The sequence below is a fragment of the Ailuropoda melanoleuca genome, chromosome 6 (genome assembly GCF_002007445.2).
Source record: "Ailuropoda melanoleuca isolate Jingjing chromosome 6, ASM200744v2, whole genome shotgun sequence".
Classification (NCBI taxonomy): Eukaryota; Metazoa; Chordata; class Mammalia; order Carnivora; family Ursidae; genus Ailuropoda; species Ailuropoda melanoleuca.
The window spans coordinates 66,983,545-67,006,025 of NC_048223.1; the positions used below are offsets into that span (position 1 = coordinate 66,983,545).

Sequence of the window (22,481 nt, forward strand, 5' to 3'; positions counted from 1 at the left end):
GATGGAGTAAAAATACAGGGACCTCCGACAGGGGTGTCTGATCCTGTTGGGAAGCTCTGTGAAGGCATTTTGGAAGAAACAACATTTAAACTTAGGTCCAGAGAGATTCTGGTGAGGATTGGGAAGAGGTTTCTTGCCAAGATGTGGAGGTGGGAGCAGTGTCCCTACAGGATGATTTCTGGGCTGAGCCTAATCTTGGTGAATCCAATAAACAGGTTAGGGATGCCCACTGCTGCCCAGTGGGGGCACCTAATGTTCTAGATGTCATCGGGACACCTAGATAGCCCCTTCAGAACTGATTTACATTGGCCGGCTGTGGGGATGTTGAGAACAGGGGGGTCGGTAAACTAAGGCCCACTGGTCAACTCTGGCCAGCTGCCTGTTCTGTACGTAAAGTTTTATTGACACACAGCCACACCCAGTTGTTGACAAATGGTCTCTGGAAGATTTCATGCCGTAGTGGCAGAGTTGAGTAGTGTGACAGAGACTGTGTGATGCACAGAGCCAAACATATTTACTATCTGGCCCTGGACTAAATGATATTAATAGAGGTAGTGGTGAAACTAGATGCTTGTGGCTTCATTCGTGACCCTTTATTTACTCCTTACAACAGTAATACTATGAGGTGTGTTCTAGCATCATCCCTGTGTTGCAGGAGGGCCGTCTGAGAAGTTAGGCGACTTGTCAAGGTTTCTAAATTCCTTCACCAGGTAAATGACAAAGACCGAATGGGAACTTGAGCTGTCTTGATTCCAAAACACAGATGGCAAAAACATTGAGCCATCCTGCTGACAAGTGGAGGAAACACAGGCAGTATGAGCAAAGGGGTGTCGAATTCACCGAGGTATTCCTCTGTGAAGTAAAACCTCGCAACAGCTGGAGCCCTCTTTCAAGGCCCTGCTCGAATGCCACCTCCTCCATGATGTCTTCCACTGCGTAGGGGAGAAAGGGACCCAGAGCAGATGCACACGTGTAAGTGCCCACCGGGCCTGGCAGGTGAGACCGGGTGGAGTGAGCCAGGTCTGGAAGAAAATAGGATGCTTGAGGGAACTGGGGACGTGTGACTCACTCGAATGTTGCTACTCACAGCCTGCTGATCATTGCTGGGCAGGAATATAATTTCATATTGTCAGGTCTTTCCATTTTTCAAGAGACGTGTCAGAAATCCAGATTTTTGTGTGAGTTTAGTTGGCACTTTGGTCCAACTTTCAAAAAATACTGTGGGCCAAACAAAACATATCTTCCATCTGGATGTGCCCCCTCCAACCCCACCCCACAGCCTCCCCCCNCCACCTTGCACTCTAGAGAAAAGCTTTGGACAATTCAGTTTTTAAACCATTCTTGTATTTGGCCCATTTTCTGTGAATAAAGCAAAAGGAACCTATTGGTCCTAAAGGGGCAGCAAAGAAATGAGAAGGGGAAAGCCAGGTAGACAAAGCCCTCACCCTTCTCTCTAGGCAGGGTTCCAGAGGTCTAAAGGGACGGAAGGAGTGGCGGTGCCAGGACAGCAGGGCACTTTCCTGGGCAGTCAGGCCTGCGGGTACAGGACTTGAGCTGTGGAAAGAAGCATGTGTGAGAGGGAACACAGTGTGTAGTCATGCTGAAGGTCTCCTGGAGCAGGGAAGCTTGGGAGCAGGCCCTTGAAAATAACTAGGGCTCTCCTGGATGGTGCTTTTTGAGGAATGAGGGGGAAACAGAGGAGAAAATCCTTGACAGAAGAAGCCATAGGAAGGACAAAGATAGGAAGGAAGGACATAGCAATATTGGATATGGTCTGCATTGGGCAAGAGGGCAAGGATTTATTGGAAAATAAGGTAGACTGAGGCCAGACTTTAGGGGGTCCAGCAGGTCAGGCTTGACTTGACTCTGATAGCAGTGCTGATTAATAATTTCACACTTGCGTTTTGTCTTTCTGTTGGAATAGAAACTCTTAGTCTAGAAGCTTGAGAAAACCAGTTAGTAGCTGGATGTCATCTTGGTCTACTTACTTAATCTCTTTGGGACTCAGTTTCTTTCTGTAAAATGGGTTCATCTTGCAGGGCTGTGAATATCAAATGAAATTTATATGGGCACAGAGCACCAAACCATGGCCTGGCTTCTAGGCCTTTAGCAGATGCTCGTTATCGATCCTGCCCTTCCTGGGCAGGGGCCAGATCGGAACGTTATTGTCTCAATGAAGTCTGTCATGGTGCTAGACTGTTAATAGCTCATTAATAAGTAATGTATTGGTTGAGCCGTTGGACTACCAACTATTGTTTGAAAAATGGTAACTAACGAAACTATCAATTTGAATAGAGTGAAACTTCCTGGCTTCCCATCTGTCCTGAGAATTTTCTGTTTGGGTGCAGAGTTTTTGATCCATGTTTGGGGTTTCTGGTCAGGTCTCTGTTCTGTTCTGTACCATTTAGGTCTTAAAGACCTTGAAGGGGGCGTCTCTCCCATCAGCCACAACAAAATGGGATGAGATGGGGGAATGAGGGTGTCAGGAGACAAAATCTGCGTTCCAGATGTTCCATCTTGGTACGCCAAAGAAAGTCCAAACCTGCCGCTTCTCAGGTTCTGCCCCCTTCCTGATGCAACCTCTAGGAAACTGGGGTTGATCTGCCGAATATGCACAACCTTGGATTTCTTTCAAATACTCTCACTTTCCCTCCTTTAGAAAAAGCCTCTCCTATTTCCTATTCTTACCCCCCAATTTAAAAACATGCCCCCCCCCCCAGACGCCCCTCTCCCTCCTCCTGTTGCGGTGGTGGTGCTGGCGCTGGTGGTAGGGAGTGTATTTCACACCCATCTTTAAGATGTGCAAGGGCCCATTCTTTAACAAAGCCAAAAAGCACCAGCAAAGGGATGCAAAGGGAAGGAAGGGGTCCCAGCCAAAATGGCTGGGGGATCTCAGACGAAGGATCTTCAAAATAGAGACGGCCTGCTGGGCCATTAAATCCTTTTGCTTTGGGTTAATCCCACAGTGTATATCAGATTACTGAATTCAGATGAAAACACTGCTGTAGTACTCTGTCTCCTCACCAAATTATTCCAAAATCGAGTGTACATGGGTTATAAATACAGAAAATAATTGAATTCTGTGTGTCTTAAGTGAAATAATCTGTTCCATTCTGTTTCTTGTGAATATTCTCCATAATAGTCTAATTGTGTTTTGTGCTCCTGGGAGCTGAATGTGTGTTCAGCAACAATGCATTGGGTTGTAAAATATGCATCCCCAACTATCCGGGCAGGCAAAAAGAAGGATCTAGTAAAAAGGCTGAAGATGTTTTTCCTAATGCAAATTGTATGAATCACATAAATGGTAGTGTCTTTTAAAATGACCAACAGGCTCTGTGGGTTTTTTTTTTCCTTTCCACTTACAGGTCCTGTTTCTCACTCCGCATTTTTGATGTTATACATCAGTAATTCAATAGAAAGCCAAGCAGGTGTTCAGACCACTCCTGACCCCCCGAATTCCTTAAATGACCCCTCGAAGCAGTGGAGTGAAAACATTCTCAGCGTGTCAGAATATTGAGATATCTTAGTTGCCTTAATTTTTTTTTTTTGCCTTAAGTTTTAAAGGCTATTTTCTGCCCTTTTTGTATGTTTATTTGTTTCTCTTTTTAAGCAAAGAGAAGCCACATCTTGATCTTGGCTGTGAGGATTGGAGGAGTGTATGTCTACAGGGCCTGCAGACTGTGCTTATAGGCAACACAATTCTGATTGGTCAGCTGTGCCAAGGGCCTTCCAAAGATGAATCTGGGAAAGGTGGGAGGAGGAAAAGAGAGACAAGGCTTGGGCTTCTTTTCTGGTAGCTAAGGATGTAGTACAATACTGCTCTTGAAAAACATTTCTGTTTTTAAACATAGGCCTTTTGGCTGCAAATTTTTATTCAGTTCAATTCAACCAATATTATTAGTATATCCAGGGTACAGTGAGGGTGGCAAAGAGATGAGTAATATCGGCCCCTTTCCCTTTGGTTGCTTGGAGGAGAGAAAACATGAAGTTAGCCTTACTTGGCAAGACTATCTTTTACTCTGTCCAGATATGCTCATATTGTTAAACAGTGTTCTTAGAAATTTCTGTGGGTCCCCCCAAAAAGAAAAGGCCTCTTGTATAGGTAGTTCTTTCAGGATTTAGGCAGTGGCAGGAAACATTTTTCCACTTCTCAGCAGAAATTAGTCTAATTTTCAAGCAGAGTCAAAAATGGTATTTAACACCTTCTTTCATAGACTTTATTTCATTATCACATAAAAATGTGTACATGTATCCCATATTAAAGTGTATTAGTTATCTATTGTTGTGTAACAAGTTACCCCAAATTTTTGTGTCTTTGGACAACATTTTTTTTTAAAGATTTTATTTTTATTTATTCGACAGAGATAGAGACAGCCAGCGAGAGAGGGAACACAAGCAGGGGGAGTGGGAGAGGAAGAAGCAGGCTCATAGCGTAGGAGCCTGATGTGGGGCTCGATCACGCCCTGAGCCGAAGGCAGATGCTTAACCACTGTGCCACCCAGGTGCCCCTGGACAACATTTTTTATGCAGTGTTTCTCTGGGTCAAGAGTCTGAGTAAGGCTTAGTGGGGCGCTTCTGGCTCAGGATATCTCAAAGTTGCAATCACGGTGCCTGCCTGAGCTATGGTCACCTCAAAGCTCACTGGGGTAGAATCTATTTCTAAGCGGCTCACTTGCCTCTTGGCAGGACACAGGTCCTTGAGCGCTGTTGGACTGAGGGTCTCATTCCTTGCCAGTGGGTGATCAGGGCATCCGTCAGTCCCTTGCCATGCCCCATGGGCTTCCCAAGGGGCCAGTTCCCAACATGGTGGCTGACTTCCTTCACAGTGTGAGAGGGAGACAGAAGCCACAGTCCTTTTGTAACCTAATCTCAGCAATGACATCCATTTGCCTAATTCTGTTTGTTGGCTACTGTGCAGCCCACACTCAAGGGGAGAGCATTACCCAAGGGCATGAATAGGGGGAGGTGGGCATCGTTGGGAGCCAAATTAGCAGTCAGCAATGGAACCAGTCACCATAGCCTAAAGCTAGTCTGGTGAGGGTTGAGTGATATTCTTCTTACCCTATCCAGCTCTTTTTCTTTTTTCCCTCTCTCTCTCTCTCTCTCTCCTTTTGTTGTTATGTGTTCTCCCTGGGTGGTTCCTTCCAAACACCTCCTCGCTCTTCTGGGCATTTAATTATAGAAGACATACATGGTAGACAGCAGATTGCTTTAATCTTTTAAAGATTTGTTAGTCTTAGAGCACATCAACAAGCCATATTGGGTCTTTCTTAAACCTAACATCTTGATCAGTGAATTTGGAGAGTTTTGCTGGAAAGGGCATTGTGTCTGGTGTGGTAAGTCTGTAGAGAGAAGGGGAACTAAGCCCCTGTAGCTGATGTAATTAAACAGGCTTCTTAATGTATAAGAAAATAGGTATGTCTCATGCACAGTGGTTGAGGAGGGACACATGGTATGTGTCCATGTAAGGATGTAAACATCCAAATGGAAGGGATTGTTGTCCCAGTTTGTGTTTCTAACAAGTGTGTCTACAGCAGATGAGCGTGCCCTAGCTACCCACCAACCTGTGCGTACGTCAGAGAGCAGCTGGCCTTCCACCTTTTAAATTCTGTGGAAATCATCTATTTCATGGGAAAACTTATCTATTTCTCTTTCTGGGAAGATGCAACTTGGTTTTCAACCAAGTGTTGAAAACATACATATGTAGGCATTAAAGGTTTGAGAACAAGATGATAGAAAGCAAATTTTAGGTAATTTTTAACAATGGAAATTGATTTGTAGGGTAGCTTCCATGCTAAAACTACTGGAAGCTCAGAGAAAAGGAGTCTGGATTCAAATTTAGAAGCATGCATCAGCTGTATGTGTGTGTCTGTGTGTTTTTGCGTTTGTGTGTGTGTGTCTGTGTATGTGTTTAACCTTGAGTTCAACATTGCAGCATGTTCCTCCCAGTGCCTGTGTACCCTCTGTTTTGTCTGCATGCAATGGCCTGTGCTCTCCCCCCTGCTCCCTTCCCCTCCTGACCTTGCCAGCTTCTCCTGTTCCTCAGGGTCTTAGCAGAGAGACCTCCCCAGCCACTCGATTTGAAAGCATTCCCAGCTCCACTCCTAGCCGCTCATTATTGCCTCCTCTAGTTCTTTTGCTTCCAAGTTTGTTTATTATCTGGCTCTTCTGCTTTACCCCCTCCCCGTAATTGCACACCACACAGTGCACACCACACTTAAGGACGGTAGGCTCCAAGAAGGCAGGGACTTTTGTCTGTTTTCTTTCTGACTGACATATCGTTGGTTCTCATTAAGTATTTGTTGAATGAATGAAATCACTTATGACAATTTCTAATTATCTAAGTCATATGTAGCTGAGGGCTACCGTTTACCATCTACCCACCCTCCCTAGACTGGCGTCCATGAGTCAGGGGCTTCTTCCCCAGCTGTTCTAGTACCTAGCACAGCTCAGAGTAGATTCTCAGAACATTGAGAAGGGAAGAATGAATGGATTCTCTGGCAAAGGACTGAAAAGACAGTAGCCTTCATTTCCTAGGTGAGAACAGGAGGCCATGGGCACCATGCATTTCGGGAGGGGGCAACACCAGTATCTTATTCATCCTAATGTCTCCACGGCTGGTACTCAGCCCAGTGCTTGGCCCAGAGCACAGTCCATACAGATTAACTGGATCGGATTGAGCTGAGCTGGGGAAAAGCTCAAACGTATTCTCTCCTGACGATAACACTGGTGGTTTCTTCTACATTCCCTTCTGCAGCTGTTTTGTCAGAATACCCGGAAGCATGCATGTGTTCATCCATCCATCCGTCCATCCTTCCACCCATCCATTCGTCCATTCATTCATTCACTCATTCTTTAAGCTCCACTTGGGAGTGTACCAGATTTTGGAAGGCACGGAAGGCTATGCAAGTGTCAGCCCTGATTTCGGGAAGTTTACCTTGAAGAGAACTCGGGCTTTATTCTCTGGTTTGTGCAGCCTCCCTGAGGGGCCAGCAGAGTTGGAACCAGGCCGTTGGAGTTGCACGGGTCTGTCCTCTGTGCCGGCCTGCACACCACAGTCTTTGAGCAGGAGTAGAAAGGTCACCAACTGTGGTTGTAAATTGGCTCTTGCATTAATCCTGGCTTATTCAGAAACACTCAATATTTTTCCAAACTGAGTTTAGAGCTTTTGATTGAAGCCTGAATCATTTACCACGGCAGAGCCTATCACCAGTATAGGGAAAACCAGAACTTAAAAACACAAAGCCCCTTTAAGTAATCCAATATAGGATAATTACATTATTAAATAAAGCTGTGGGTCTCAAATTATGCTGCCGCCATTGTACACGTAAGGATAATAATGTGAACTGTGTTAAAAGTGAACGGAGCAAAAAAAAAATGTTTAACAAGAGGGAGCATGTCTAAATCATATGTTTATGTTTAAGTAGAGGCTACACAAAACAGGAAGATTTACTTGGTTTCTACACTAAAGCGTTCTAAATCGGCTTGAGGCTTTAGGATTCTCTGTGAAGACTGCTCTTCTCATGAATGACAGCAGTGCGACAAGACTCCACGCGCCATCACCAGTAGCCCTGAACAAGTCGGACAGCGTCCACCGTGGTTTTCATAAACCAACGGGGGCAACGAGTTTTCTTCTTACTTTTAGGGTCTTCATGGAATATAGGCCCCACTGAACTGTGTACCTGGGCAGGATGTAATATGCCTGTAACACGAGGTGAAAAAAGATCAGGAGATGGTTTGGAGTCGTTCAGTGTATTAGATCATCTGTGTTGGGTGCTGGTTGAGTTTGGGTTTTATTGTTATTGTTTGTGCTTTTATAGAATATTCTCAACTGAACTTTAACACCAGAATTGGGCTCATTTATCTTCTTTTGCTTATGTTTTAATGGCCAGAGCTAAGAATATGGGTGCCAAGCTAGTTTTTATTATAGCAACCTGAAAGTAGTTTAAAAAAAAAATAGACTGTGGAGTTAAGACCCTATGAATTTGGCCAAAGGAAGGGTGCGCACACTCAACCATTAAGGCATCTTTCGGTATATATCAGATACTTGCTTGTTTAGAGAGGACATATCTAGGATATTGGGATGTGTCTTCTTGCTTTCCCTGTATATTGTTTTTAATCTTAGGGAGGAAAAAAGGCTCATACATGGTCAATCCAAAAGGAAAGGTATAAAACTGGGAATTAACGAGAGGATGTTTCTGGGGCTTTCTTTAGAGATGGGCTTCTGGTCAGGCGAGCAGGCTGCAGTCTAACAGGTTTTAAATGAGCTTGTATTAAAAATGTATTTAGGAACATAAAATATTTAGGATTTTTGAATTACTTGTTTGATACGCAAATGCCTTCGGCTATACCATGAAGGATGGTCGCATTACATCTAACAAATCACACCTCAGAGCGGTCTTCTGTTTGCTTACTCCCTCTAATTGTGCCAGGATGGATTTCCAAAGTTCATTGAGCCACAAGCTTCACCCAAATGTCTGTGAGGAGGGAGGGAGGAGGTTGGAAGAGAAGGGGCTAGCTTGGGAAATTGGAACCCAATACACTAATGAGCCTCCGTGGCAAATCCATTTCATCATGTTCAGGGAGTCAAATTCAACCTTAACACGGACTTGAGAGGATATCTTCATCACTCAGACAACAGAAAATTCTTCACATTTTAAAATAGCGCATGAATGGCAATTCTTCTGATCTTACTTTGGGGACAAAAACACAATACAAATCAAAAATTAAAATCCCTTTTGTTGCAAAATGACCTTAAATCCCAACCCCCAGAACACTGTGAGGGGAGAGTTCCCTTGTCCCAGTGTGGGAGTAGCATGGAGCGTTACTACTGAAAGGATAGTAGAGACCGATCTGCCAGCGAGACAAGGATGCTGCCAAATCTGGTTTCTGGTTCCACCTCAGTTTTCTCATCTCTAAAATGGGCCTGAGAACATCTACCTCAGAGAGTCCTTGTAGAGATCAGATAAGAGAAGGTCTGTTAAATTCATGAATTAGTGTCTGGGTAAACTCAAACATCTCAGAGTTTTCCACTGCCCTATCCTCAAGGACTGAGGAGAATGACTTAGAAGCCCAGACATTAGTAATTGCTTTCTGGCCCAGCTTCCCCTTAGAGGTACCAGCAGTAGCTACAGGGGTATCATTGTTCCCTGACAAAGAGTTAAGAGGAGTTAGGAATACGCACAGCTACTCACAAGTGGCATATGGATACCCCTCGCCCTCACTCCCTCATCTTCAGTTAAAGCCATGTGATGTAGTAATAGAAATAGCCATTATTTCCTGGGTGCCTACTCTGTGTTGACCATTGTGCTCTGATAGCTTCAACATCCTTACTGCCCCAGGAGGCAAGTTTTTTTAAATCTTATTTTCCCCCATTTTTTAGTTTTGTTTGTTTGTTTTTAAGTAATCTCTACACCCAACATGGGACTCGAACTCCCAACCCTGAGATCAAAAGTCACACGCTCCACTGACTGCGCCAGCCAGGCACCCTACCCCCCAGCTCATTGTTTAGATGAGACCTTGGCAAAATGATGTCATGTCCCAAGATGAATGTGGACATTAAACCTAGTAGAGCTGCATTTGAACCTGGGGCAGCTGGACTCCAAAGCCAGTGCTTTCTAAGTGTCCCTTCGTTTCTCTGAACGTGGAACATGCAGAGATATTGTACCATTAAAATTAATAGTTTTTGTATGCTTTAGGCACAGCCTAGTCCTTGGGTCCTCAGAAAGTACAAGAGAAGTAGTGATTAAGCAAGGATACCTGCCGCTGAAAAGTTTCTACAATGCAGGTGTTTACCGTAGAACACAGAATTATGCAATTCAGCATGAAATAGTGGAGCCTAATAAACATTTACCATATGTCACAGGTAATAAGAACAGTCATTCCCAGTCCAGGGACCAACTTAGTGTTGATACCATTTTATTTTGTCTACTCAGGACATTAAAAAGCAACTACTACCATCTATTGCCATCCTTATTTCTGAGGAAAAATGGATATTATTACACCAGATGAAAGAAGGAGGGATAAAGTCTTAAATGGGGAGAGTTCGCAGGGGCCCTGCTAGGTCAGCCCTGCCCCCTTCGCTCTGCTCTCTGCCCTGTCTGTTTCACTGGTTTGGTTCCATTAACAGAGCTGCTGGCCCTGTGGTTTCTAGTGGGGTTCAGCCGTAGAGGTGCCCTGCCAGAATGGAGATAGGAAGGAGGGTGAAGGCAGGTAATTGTCCCCTGTTCTCTCCTTTGAGGTTCCTCCAGGCTGTTGGTGGCCCTCTAAGGCAGAGACCACCACTGGTAGAAGGGTCTACTCTATCCTGGTAACCACTTGCTCCCTGCTTTGACCCTTGGGCCTACAAGTAATGACAACTGACCTGCCCTTAGCCCAAGTTCCTATAGTATCTCTTGTGGTTCCTTTACACCCCACCAACACCTTTGTCATTAGCGCCTTCGTAAAATCCTCCCTGGAGTATCATTACACAAGTGTTCTGTCTATTTCCTGCTGGGACCCTAAACTGGCACAGAGATCGTCCTTGAAATCTAGGGGGTGAAGCTTCATGAATTGTCTTCATTTTTCTCATTTCACGGCTGGCCAGTGAAAACTTCATCTTGTCGACCCACATGACCATTCTGCCCTGATTTTGTCGGACCTCCGACTGGCAACCACATGCCTGTAGAGTGAAACTTTTTACTCGCTCTGTAGGTGTCCTGTTTGTGGAGCACACCAACGTCTTAACTGGGAGAGGGATCGGCCACACGAGTGGGTGCCTAGAACTGCAGTTATCTGAGTGGGGCTTGAAAGTGTGAGAGTGGCCAACCCAGCCAGGCCCAATGGCATCACCGTCTTCCCCTGGCACACCATGAGCGCACCTGCCGACCACAGTGGTGAGGGCACAAGCAGATGTGCTTGCACTGGTCTTTCTAAATGTTAGCATTTAAGAGTTTTGTTTTTTTTTTTCATTTTTAATTTCTATCTAGATGAAAATATCCCATCCCTTGTGGAACCAATAGGACTATTATTTTGATTTCACTATTTATTTAGTTAACATCACCTGTTGGTATGTTTGTGTTCCCAACATTTATCACATTTCAATTGCTACAAAGAATATTTTAAAAATCTAAGATGTTTGGGGAAGATTGAGGTGAATAAGCCATGTTTTCCTGTTCTCATTCCATCCTCCCTGCCAACCCCTTTGATATTACATTTATGTGTTCATAATCCTTTGGGCTTTATTAACATAGCTGAATATAGTTATTATTTTTTTTAAGATTTTATTTATTTATTTGAGAGAGAGAGCAAGCAGGGGGAGGAGCAGAGGGAGAGGGACAAGCAGATTCCATACTGAGCACGGAGCCCAATGTGGGGCTTGATCCCACAACTCTGACATCGTGACCTGAGCCAAAATCAAGAGTCAGATGCTTAACTGACTGAGCCACCCAGGCTCCCTGAATATAGTTATCCTAAGCAATGATCAGTTACTGGTTACCACATGGTGTTATACGGAAGGCTGTGTTTGTGTTCTCTCTCCTGAGGAATGATATATTTATAAAAATAGAGGTTTATCTGTGTGTCAGAGAGACCCAGAATTAAAATTGCTTAGATAAGTCGGGAGTTCAAAATCTCTCTTGTGTCACAGTATACAGGTAGATGGTTCAGGGCTAGTAAGGTGGCTCTGCTCCACGAGGTTGCCTAGAGACCCAGATCCTTCTGTTTTTTTCTCCTGAGAGATTTGTCCTCATGTGTATGGTCCAAAGGCGTATCCATTCCCTTTAAGGTCATGACCTGGTAGGGGCACACATCACTGATACTCATACTTTTTTTGGTAAGAACTTGGTCACATGGCTGCACCTAGTTGTAAGGGAAGCAGGGGAAATGGTGTCTTTATTCTTTGTGCAGCGAATTAGCAGTTTATTACTAAAGAAGAAAGGAGGAATGGATAATGGGGGAAAGCCAGCCACAGTTGGGGGATGTTAAATTTCCCTTGTGTCGGCTAAGAACTTTTCTTACGAGAAGCTAAGTGGGCTGTGCAGTTCCCGTGGGCCTGAGTTGATTCTGAGACTTCAAATTGACAACACAGGACCGAAGTCTAGATGAATTTTTTGGACCCAAACTGTAGAATGTAGTCATAGGTTTAGAGGGCGAATATTGGAATTCCCATGCAGAATGATTTCTTCAAAGGGTAACATGCAGAGAAAGAAGATCTGGGCCCAGACTACATCTAAGGATCTATGTTTCCTACATTTTCCCAGTAGGGAGATGGAATAATGAAGAAGAGAAATTGAACAAAGCAAAGAAATATAGAGGTGGTAGGTGTTGGGTGGGTGTTCTTCATGGATCCTTGAGGATTTACGCATCTCGTGAGTAGAGCCACTGACTGCCTGCTCTGGATGGTCTTCTCAAGGATGCTTATATAGTGAACAGCTTTGGAAGACAGAGCGAGTGTCTTTCTCCAGAACAAATGGCAGGAATGATTACTGATCAGTATTCAAGACTAGGATTCCCTACACTCAGGGTCCTACTCCTGTAATGCACCCCATTTCACGTACACATGTCATCTCGCCCTCTTTGAATCTCATTTTGGTAATTAGGTATTGAAGAAACAACACAAACATGATACTTTCACTGCAGCTGTTGCTGTGAGCAATAAACCACTCTTTGTCTTTGACCAGGAGTCTTGTGTCCTCTGCCAGCATCCGTACAACTGTGGCAGGCCAACTTGTAAGTTTGGAAGTAGAATAAATCTCAGACGTTTCACAATTCTTAACAAGAGCGACAGTTTAGTCAAAGGTAGGGTTGTTCATTCTCAAATGCCACTAAGAAGTCAAAGAAAATAAAAAATCAGAAAAGGTCTTGGTTTCATGATATAATACAATGGTTCTTGAAGTTTTTGGATTCAGGGCTCTTTACACTCAAATCATTGAGGATTCTGAAGAGCTTTTGTTTATGTAGGTTATATCTATTGATATTTACTGCATTATAAATTAAAACTGAAAAATAGCCTGAAGTACTTGGTAACTCATTTAAAAATAAAAACTATGACATCCATATGTAGAAAAAAATGAATGTCAAGCTGAATTGGAAACCTTATACAAGATTAAATCAAAGTGGATCATACTTCTAAATGAAAAGTTATACCAGTTTGGGAAGGAAACACAGGAGAAACTGCCTGTGACCTGGGATTAGGCAAAGAACTCAGGTGCAAGAGCAAAGCCATGATTCAAAGGAAAAAAACTGATCAAATTGGACTTGATCAAAATTTGAAACTTTTGTTTTATTGAAGACACTGTTAAAAGAAGGAAAAGACAGCCACAGAACGGGAGAAACTATTTCCAAATCCCATATCTGACAAAAGACCTGTATTCAGTAGACACAAGAACTCTCAAAACTCAATGGTAAGAAAATAAACAGCCTAATTTGAGAAATGAACCATAGGCTGCAACATGTGCTTCACCGAAAAGGATATACGGATGAAAAAGTAACACCTGAAAAGATGTTCAACATCATTAGTCGTTAGGGAAATGAAAATTTAAAACATGGTGAGAAGCCACTCCATACATGTTAGAGTGGCAACAAGAAGTCGATTAGCAAAGACCATACCAAGTACGGGCAAGGATGAGAAACGACTGGAACTGTCCTCCACTGGTGTTGGGAGTGCAAAATGGTGCAGCCACTCTGGAAAAAGGTCTCCCCAAAATTAGTAGACACTTACCCAGCAGTCCCTCTCCTGAGTATTCCTTCTAGAGAACTGAAAATGTATGTTCACGGGAAAACCTTGATGTGAATGTCTACAGCAGCTCCATTTGTAGTCCCCGAAGTTGAACACAAGCCAGTGTCCCTCAGCGGGTGAATGGAGAAACAGTCTCGGGACACATCCGTGTCACGGGAGATACTACTCAGCAGTGAAAAGGAAGAAGCTGCTGATACCTGCAGCAATGTGCACGAGGCTCAGAGGCGTTATGCTGAGGGAAAGAAACAGTCTCAAAAGATTTCAGACAGTATGATTCAATTTATATGACATTTGGAAAGGAGAACTCGATAGCAAGAACAGATCAGCGGTTGCCATGTGTTAAAACTCATAGAATTGTACATGAAAACAGGAAATTTTACTGTAAGTTAATTTTAAAAATAGCAACATAAACCCATTAGGTGAGTGGCACGTTTTTATGAAAATTAACCATATTTTGAAAAACAAAAAAAAATCAGTAAAAACAGTGGCATTGTTTTCCATTTTTATAAGCTCTTTACTGTCTAGCTTAATAGAGACAGCTGGATTCTCATATCTGCTTCTGCATTTACTCTCCTGCCTTACCATATGTCGTATAGCGTCTGGAAAACCCCACTGTACACTTGAAAGAAAATAAGACTGAAAAAAGCAAATAATGTCTTAGTATTTTTATGATCTTTGTTTTGCTTCTGTGGGCCACCTGAACTAGTCTTGGGGATTCCCCAGGGTTCCTGGACTACGCTTTGAGAACCGCTGACATAATGCACTGTCCCAAATTTCAGTCATTTTCATAGCATCTTGTCTTTTATTGTCTTCTTCTTTTTTTTTTTTTTTGGCCGTACCCACATGTCCTGTGTTTACTTAATGGTTTTGTTCAAATTGACCTATTTTTTTTAACTTAAATTTATTTAAAGAGGAAACTTTCTAAATCTCCTATAAATGGAAAACCAGTACCACTTTCCCATAAATGGAAAGTAACCACAAAAATAAATAAGCTATGAGTAACTTATAAAAAAAAAAAAAAAGTTTACCCGGGAGCCATCTAAACTCATGTCTGCATGGTACACGTTGGAAAACATCAGAGCAAAGGACCCCTGACAATGAACGTGTGGCTAACTCTGACATTCCATTTCATTTATGTTAGCCCATTTCATCCTCGCAATTAACATAAGAGGTAGATCGTCTTACTGTCCTTTAAAAAAAAAATATGTTAAAAAAAAAAAAAAAAGGAAGCCCAGGGAGGTTAAAGAAGTTTCCCGGTGTTCCACAGCGAGTAAATTGCAGGCGTGGGATTCGAACCCAGGCAAAGGCTCTAGAGGCCAGGATGAATGCTATGTGAGCAGATAGGAAACGTGGAGGCTTGTGCAAGTTCTATTGGAAGTTGGTACGAGGCTATGTCATTGAACCTCACTGTCTTCGTCTATCGACGAAGGAGGTGAATTAAATCAGGGTGTGCAAGTTTACCTGCTGGCCGGCTGCCCAGGGGGCCAGGCAGGTGAGGGAAAAGTCAACTGACTGTAAGGCAGTAGGGAGTGATGGGTCACCCGTACACTAGAGATCTCGCATCTTATCTCAAGAAAGCAACCACTTTCAACTGTTTTTGTTTTGTTTTTGGCAGATATCTCTTTTTAATTTTATTTTACTATTTTGTTTTTATTTTATTTTATGAAAAGATGGAAGTCTGGAGACCTTGTGTGAAGTTTCCCAATTTTTAGAACACGGGGGGAGGCCAACAATACACAGGCTAATTTGTGACTTTATGTCTAGATACTTTCCTCCGACAGAGAGGATCCCAGGATTGCATGAGCTGTTTTTATACAGTGGCAGACACAAAACCCAAATTACAGAAACAAGCCATTTAAAACAGTGGCGGAAGGGGATCTGGACTTCGATAGTGTCTCAACACAGCCTCCCTAAGTATTGATTGGGAGCTGGGTTAATTGAAAAGCCCAGGTACATTATGAGAATAACAAAGTGTATTTCTTTGTGTTCCTTTTGTGTTGTATTAGAGTAAATCAGCAATATTTATCCAGGGCTAATTCTCGGTTTGCAGAGAGCTAATGTAATCATGAGATGAGCTTATTGAAATTCTTTTCTTAGACATAGAGGCTTGCCCGAGAACGGCGAGTATTAGGAACTTTAGTCAATGCTTGCTCAGAATAGCAAATTCGAACATGTGATTTATGCCATTGTGTGTACAAAGCAATGTTTCCTGAGACATTTTCTATATATATGTTAGCTGTTTTGTTTTTTTGGGTTGGTTTGTTGCTCCCCCCTCCTCCGCTTATCAGATTTCCTTCTAAATCCTGGCATTTGACAATGTTGCAAGGCCAGTTTCTCTGTGAATCCACAGTAAAACATACTGGTGGTTGTACAATTCATCCAAACTTGGGTTTATGGCTTATGTGTGTTTACGTGAATTCTTGCGTTTGTTTTTGTGTTTGTGTGTCTATTCATGAAGTCTGCTTCTGAGAGAGAGAGAAAAGGAAGGAGGACAAAATCTATAGACTGAATCTTGAAAGATGAGTTTATTCATCAATGACATCATAAGGATTGTATTTTCTCTTGGTTAATAAACTATTTGTTTGGCGGGCGCTGTAAGCCAGCCAGAGCTAGTCATGCCATTTCTTGGAAAAGATCTGAAGCAACTGGTAATTGAAATGATAATCATTTGATCATAGTTAGAGCTATTTGAAAATAACACTCATCTCCAAACTGGTCTCGTCTAAGGAGCCATATTTGGTAACATTGTTGCCAAATTCCCTCTTTGCTAAGGTTGAGACTTATATACCATGATACTTAATTATTTTCCAGTATATTCTAAACTTGATTTCTGGTGTGCCCTGTCCAGAAGCTGTTCCCATATGCTTTGAAACAATACCCAGCCTGAATTTTCATTCTGACATTTAATAATCACCATGTAATAGCTATAAAATGCGTGACAACGACAGATCTTTTATTTCAAGAGGATGGTGTAGTGAATCTGAGTGAAATCACCCGTTGAAATGGTACTTTGTAATATGCTCCATTGTTTATAAAGTACTGAATTTTTTTTTTTCTTGAGCAGAGGATAAAAACAGTTTCCACTTTGGGTCCATTCAGTGGAAGTTCATATTTAATCATGATAAGAGAAAGGACTCCATTACGAAAGTTTTACTTTTCATTTTTGATAGAGTATTTATTTTGCTGCCGCCTGACAAACTTTGTTCTCAGAAGCAGCTTGGAACTGGATGAGGAAAAGTGAAATTTTAGATCCTACCTTAAAACATTTTTAAAAACTAAATCCAGGGTTTCTTATTGTGTGAAGCTTATCTTAATAAACCCTTTTTTGTTTGCTTTGGAGTAGCGTGTGCAGTACTCTGTGTGTGTGTGTGTGTGTGTAGGTGGGGGAGGAGGAGGAAAGAGTCATGTTTAACAGCAAAATTAGCCAAAATCACTTGTGAATTCCTTTTGTTTAATAGCTTAGAGACATCTTCCTGTTGTTGTTTGTCAAAAATATTTCTAAGATTTTGTAAGCTTAGGGGTTTTCACAGCTAAGCTTTCTTCAGAAATGTGAAGTAAAAGAAATGAAAGAAGTCGGTTCAAGTTGAAATGTCAAATGCTTCAAATAATTTAACTTAAAACCCAGTGAGATGATCTTCTTAAGCTTTTTCCAAAGAATCTTCGGGTAAGAGAGGACCTCCTTTGCTCCAAGGATGGATATCTATTAAATATCTTGCTGGATTAATTCTGAGTCAGAAAAGTTGGTTGTTTCCTGGAAGCAATTAGAGATGCTTAAAATTCAAATTTATGATCCATACGAGAAACTTAAGTTTCAACTACTTTTCTTAGATTCAAAGGCTTTCTCCTCGCGCACCCTCTCTCCCCTTACCCCATATGTATTAAAAGAAAAAATCAGTTCATTTCTCAACTTACAAAGTTTTTAAGAAACATGAGAATGTGTAAGTTTCTTTCAGTGGGAAGCACATAACATTTATGAAGTATTTCTTTTGGGATTACATCACAGTTTTATTTAATTTTTAGGACAAAAGTTAAATTCAATATTTGTGTATAAGCCAAGGGAAAATGTACCATAAACATAGGAATTTGGGGGTGAGTCAGAGTTCCAAGAATCCCAGATTTACTTAGACCATTTACATAGAGACAGGCTAACCATTAGTCACCTAGTTCTCACTTTTTACTTTTGCAATTAACTGCACCTAAAAATTAGCTTTCACCCGAGTGAGTGGTCAGAGGGGCAGAGTGGGCTTTGGTAACTAGCATTAAAAATGGCTATCAGAATTACTGCCCAATTTTTGGACACTTTCTTATCATATAACAGATAGATCTTCTATATTATTTTTCACCTAGACAGCTAGCCGTGAAAAACCCTTGGAGTTATCGAAGATTCTCTGTCACCAAGAAGCACATTGGCTACTCGCACAAAGTTAAACCACTCAAACAGTATTTCAGAGGGGCTTTGTTGACAATTGATCATTTGCTTCCCAGCCACCAATCATGTTTTGTTCTTCCCTGACCATCTCTTGTAGGATGAAGTCATCGCTGTTTCTGAAAAGGTAATCGTGAAGCTTGAAGACCTGGTCAAGTGGGTACACTCTGATTTCTCCAAGTGGAGATGTGGGCTCCACACTGGCTCCGTGAAAACCGCAGCCTTGGGGAGGAATGGACAGAAGGAAGCTTTGCTGAAGTACAGGCAGTCAACCCTCAACAGCGGACTCAACTTCAAAGATGTTCTCAAGGAAAAGGCTGACCTCGGTAAATATAATTTGCACTTCCAAATCGCATGTGTGGGCGTATACAGTAACCTGCTTTTTTTTTTTTTTTTTTTGGTCATAGACCTTTCTGGAAACCCTGTCATATAGATAATTTTACATATACATGAAATTTCTTTGACCTCAAAGGGTCCTGGGAATATGTATGGACAGATTGTCCGGGTGTGTAAGGGATGGATGCTCACTGCTGGATCGCAGGGCCTTCTCCTTGGGTAGCCCCTTGCCAGGAACTGGGTGAAACAACGCATGGCCTTAGGCACCTTCCAGTTGGTGTGAAGGCATAAGACTTCATTAGGGCGCCTGGGATTGAATTGATGAAGAGTTTAAATATTTGTTCTAAGGAGATAGTGTGACATCTATTAACACCAGGTCAGAATTTTCGTGTGTTTGTTTACGTTGGGTGGAAAACAGAGCAAGGAAGAGAGAGGAGTTACTTAATGTGGCTCAGCAGAGCAATGTCAAATTGTTTAACTTCCTAGTCTCAGTTTCCCCAGCTGAAAAAGGGGGGCACTTGACCGCGTCACTGAGATTTAAGATAGAAAGGGTTTAGCACAGGGATGATTGGTGTATATGAGGGGGTGCCCTAATTAATTCTGTTGCTTTAACTTAACACTTTCTTCTCCAGAGACTTTCTGTGACCTTCTCTTTTCTTCTCCCGCTTCTGTTTGTATCTCCCCTTGGCGTTCACTCACTCAATTCTCCTAGCATTGCTCAAGACCAGAGTTGTTGACCTCTGAGTTAGACTAGCTATTTCCTCTTTAGGCAAAGAGGAACTTCACTTTTAACATATTAAGGCATCTTTTTCTTTCATTCTAGCACAATGCTGATGTTCATAGCCCTATTTTATGCCTTAATGTGACAACTTCCTGTTTTTTTTTTAGCCTAGGATTTAACTATTTCAACAAACCTAGACTATTTACTTAATTGTCATAAAGAGACTGCCTAACAGCAGGAACCGTCCTCCGTGTGATTCTGATTTGTGATGAGCTGTACTGTGCTTTGGGAATCATATTAATATTTTCTTGCTCTTTGAGTCAACGACTAACAGTTTCCTGTCATCTTTTGGTAGATGTCAGGCGGTAATATTTTGGACATGACAGCCTGACTGTCATGTGTACACTTAGGGAAAATTATTAATCTGGTGGTTTTATTTTAAAGCCCCAAAATTGTTTTCTTACTAAATTTCCTTTATATGCTGTTACACTCCCTAATTTCAGGAACACACCGTCTTCTGACTTGTGATAATGCTGAATAATACATCTGTTGTATGGCTTTCCTAATGTATGCTCTAAGTTGTATTGCTATTGTCTTATGTTTTCCCTAACGTGAAAACGTTTCTTTTGTTTGTTTGATTTTTTTTTTTTTTTTTAGTTATGGAATATACTGTTACTAATAAAAAACTAAACAGGAAACCCACGGGGGACAAAAGGATGTGTAGATGGTTAAGCTTGATGTCACACATATAAACAAGAGTATTTATAGCAGAGTTGTTTTCTGTTTAAAATTGATAGTTTGTTAATGAATCTGAAGAGAAAATCTCTTAATTCCATCAAAAGATTTAGAGGGTTTGATTTTACTGAGTTCTAAAAAATGTCCATGATCTACTTTTTAATAATTTATTTCAGAAGAAATTGATTTGTAGTGAATACTCCAAGTACTTAGTGGTTTTTAAATCTAGTTGTTTATTAGACTCACTAGAGGAATTTTAAAAATAATACTGATTGCTAAGTCCAGGTTCCTCAGATTCTCCTTTCGTGGGATTGAGACAAGAGAAAGGAATGTGGACTGATAAAAGACTTTCCAGGTGATTCTGACTTTTTTTTTTTTTTTTTTGGTCTCATTTGGGAAACAGCATTACAATTAGTGCTGAGGAAGGGAAAATAATCAACAGGAGATTTGATGGGGAGGCTCTCCTCTGGTGAACAAGAAATACATGCGCTTTTCCTTTCTTTCTTTCTTTCTTTCTTTTTTTTTAATGTAAAATACCCCTTTAAGGATAGTATTTGGGGCCTTGAAATTCTACTCAGTTGGTATGAACTGTGGGGAATTTGAGACAAATAGCTTTTGTAATTGGAATGCACACTGTGTTGTAATAATGTGGAAAGAGAAACAAAAACTTTCCTTAATGTAATGAGTTTCCATTATCTGCCTGATCTAAGGTTTACAAGTCTACATTGTTAGGATTTATATTGGGGAGATAGGGGGTGTCATTTGCTGTGTGCATTCCTGTCCCAGCAACTTTCTCTTCAACCTCTTCCTTTCTCTGTCTGCAACATCAAAATATTTGTTGTCTGTACTTTTCTTTCTACACAGTGGTTTTCTTATCTCTCTTTCTCTTGGCCACACTGAAACCACTTCCAATACCACATTGTTAATGGAAGTTCACACACTTATTAGGTTTTTCCTTCTGTAGAACATTTCCAGCTCCTCATTGTTCTTACCAAAGAAAGAAGATGAACTCTGAGATTATTTAAGACCCCCCTCTTTTTTTTCTGGTGGAAGTAAGCAAAGAATGGAAAGATCTCACCTTTCTTGTGGCTAAAATAAAACTCCAATATGTTATGTTTTTAACCAGAGTATTTCATCACGTTAAAACATCAATAACGACAAAATAATTGGGTTGACTCTTAAAGAAGGGATTTTGCCATCTAAAAGCTAATTAAAGAACTCTTCTTGCACAATGTTTAGGTAGAATAAGTTCCCTTTAATCCCAGTTTGTGTCACTTCCTGTCTCTCTCTGAAGAGTAAAAAAACAAGAATGTTCTCACAAATGTGTGTCTGCCAACAAATTAATACTCCACAAAGAGAAACTCTGCCCCAAATGGCAGCTTCCAATAACTGCTCTGATTCGAAACACAGCTCTTATTTTTTTTTTTATCCCCTTCCCCTTCAAGGACAATATTTGTGGATATCGTGTTTCCTTTTTACAAATCTCTGCAGTTTTCATTTAAGATTCAAAATGACCGGTGACTAAAATGACACATCTAGATAGTGGGAAAAGCAATAGTCTTCAAAAACACTTCTGAAATGTGTTAGAGTGACTTCGTCCCCTTCTCTCCTCTTTGTCCTTTTCAAAGAAAGAAAGTTCAGTATGAAACCAATTCAAATTCTGACTTTACTCGGTGAGATGTTTTACCTTCTCTCAGACAGTTTCATACTGAAGTTTATAGGAAAAGAAAAAAAAAAAAAGAGAAAAGAGCCATGTTAAAATAGGAGGGTTGAGGAATGTATTATTCATAAGCATAACGAACACAAGAACCTGTTTTTCCAGAAGAATCGGGTTGATTAAATCATTCACTACACAAGCTTCTAGTTATTTATTTTTGTCTTTAGAATTACAGTACTTAGCTTTTGTAATAAAGTGGACTCGATACCCATATTTGGTATGGCAGTTGGAAGTCGTCAAATGAAGAATTATTTCATTTTACAAAATTTTTAGCAACTAAGGAACATAAACACTATCAGTTAAACATAGCAAACTTGCATTTTTTATTCCTTGGGCTATAGTTTGGAAAAAAAAATCAAATTATTTTATAGAAGACTGCTTCTTACAGAGTTCCTTTAAGTGAAGTATGAAAGCTGCAGTGTAAGCTTTATTGGCCTATAAATATGTCATTATAGTTGGACTACATTTATATGCTTTGGATTGTTGTTTAAGCCAAGAAAATATGTCTCTACAGGTTGACTTTTTATTGAAACCCTTTGAGGCATACAACAGAATGTATTTTAGGCCAAGGTTATTAAAACAGCATTTTCATTTTTTTGCAGCAGACTCATTGTCAATTATGCTGCCACAAACTGTCTGTGGATGGGCAGTTATGAATGGTTTCATCTCCAAATGTGTCTCTAGAAAAAGAAAGAAAAGATAGAAGCGTCTGAGCTGAAATTGAGAAAAGAGACCAAAGGATGTGGGTGTGGGTACAGCTGAATTTAATGATGGGGGTTCCCTTGGTTCAATTTCTGTTTCTAAAGGCCCATCAAATTGAGAAAGTGTG

At 41.3% G+C, this 22,481-nt stretch overlaps 1 protein-coding gene across 1 annotated transcript in view; it reads left to right on the forward strand.

Moving 5' to 3' along the window:
- The window catches only part of ARID5B (AT-rich interaction domain 5B), a 176,702-nt gene that overhangs the window by 12,735 nt on the left and 141,486 nt on the right, over nucleotides 1–22,481 (forward strand). The window contains exon 3 of the mRNA XM_002915102.4: nucleotides 18,244–18,469. Coding sequence (XP_002915148.1) covers nucleotides 18,244–18,469 — 226 coding nt within the window. The remainder of the gene's footprint in view (nucleotides 1–18,243; nucleotides 18,470–22,481) is intronic.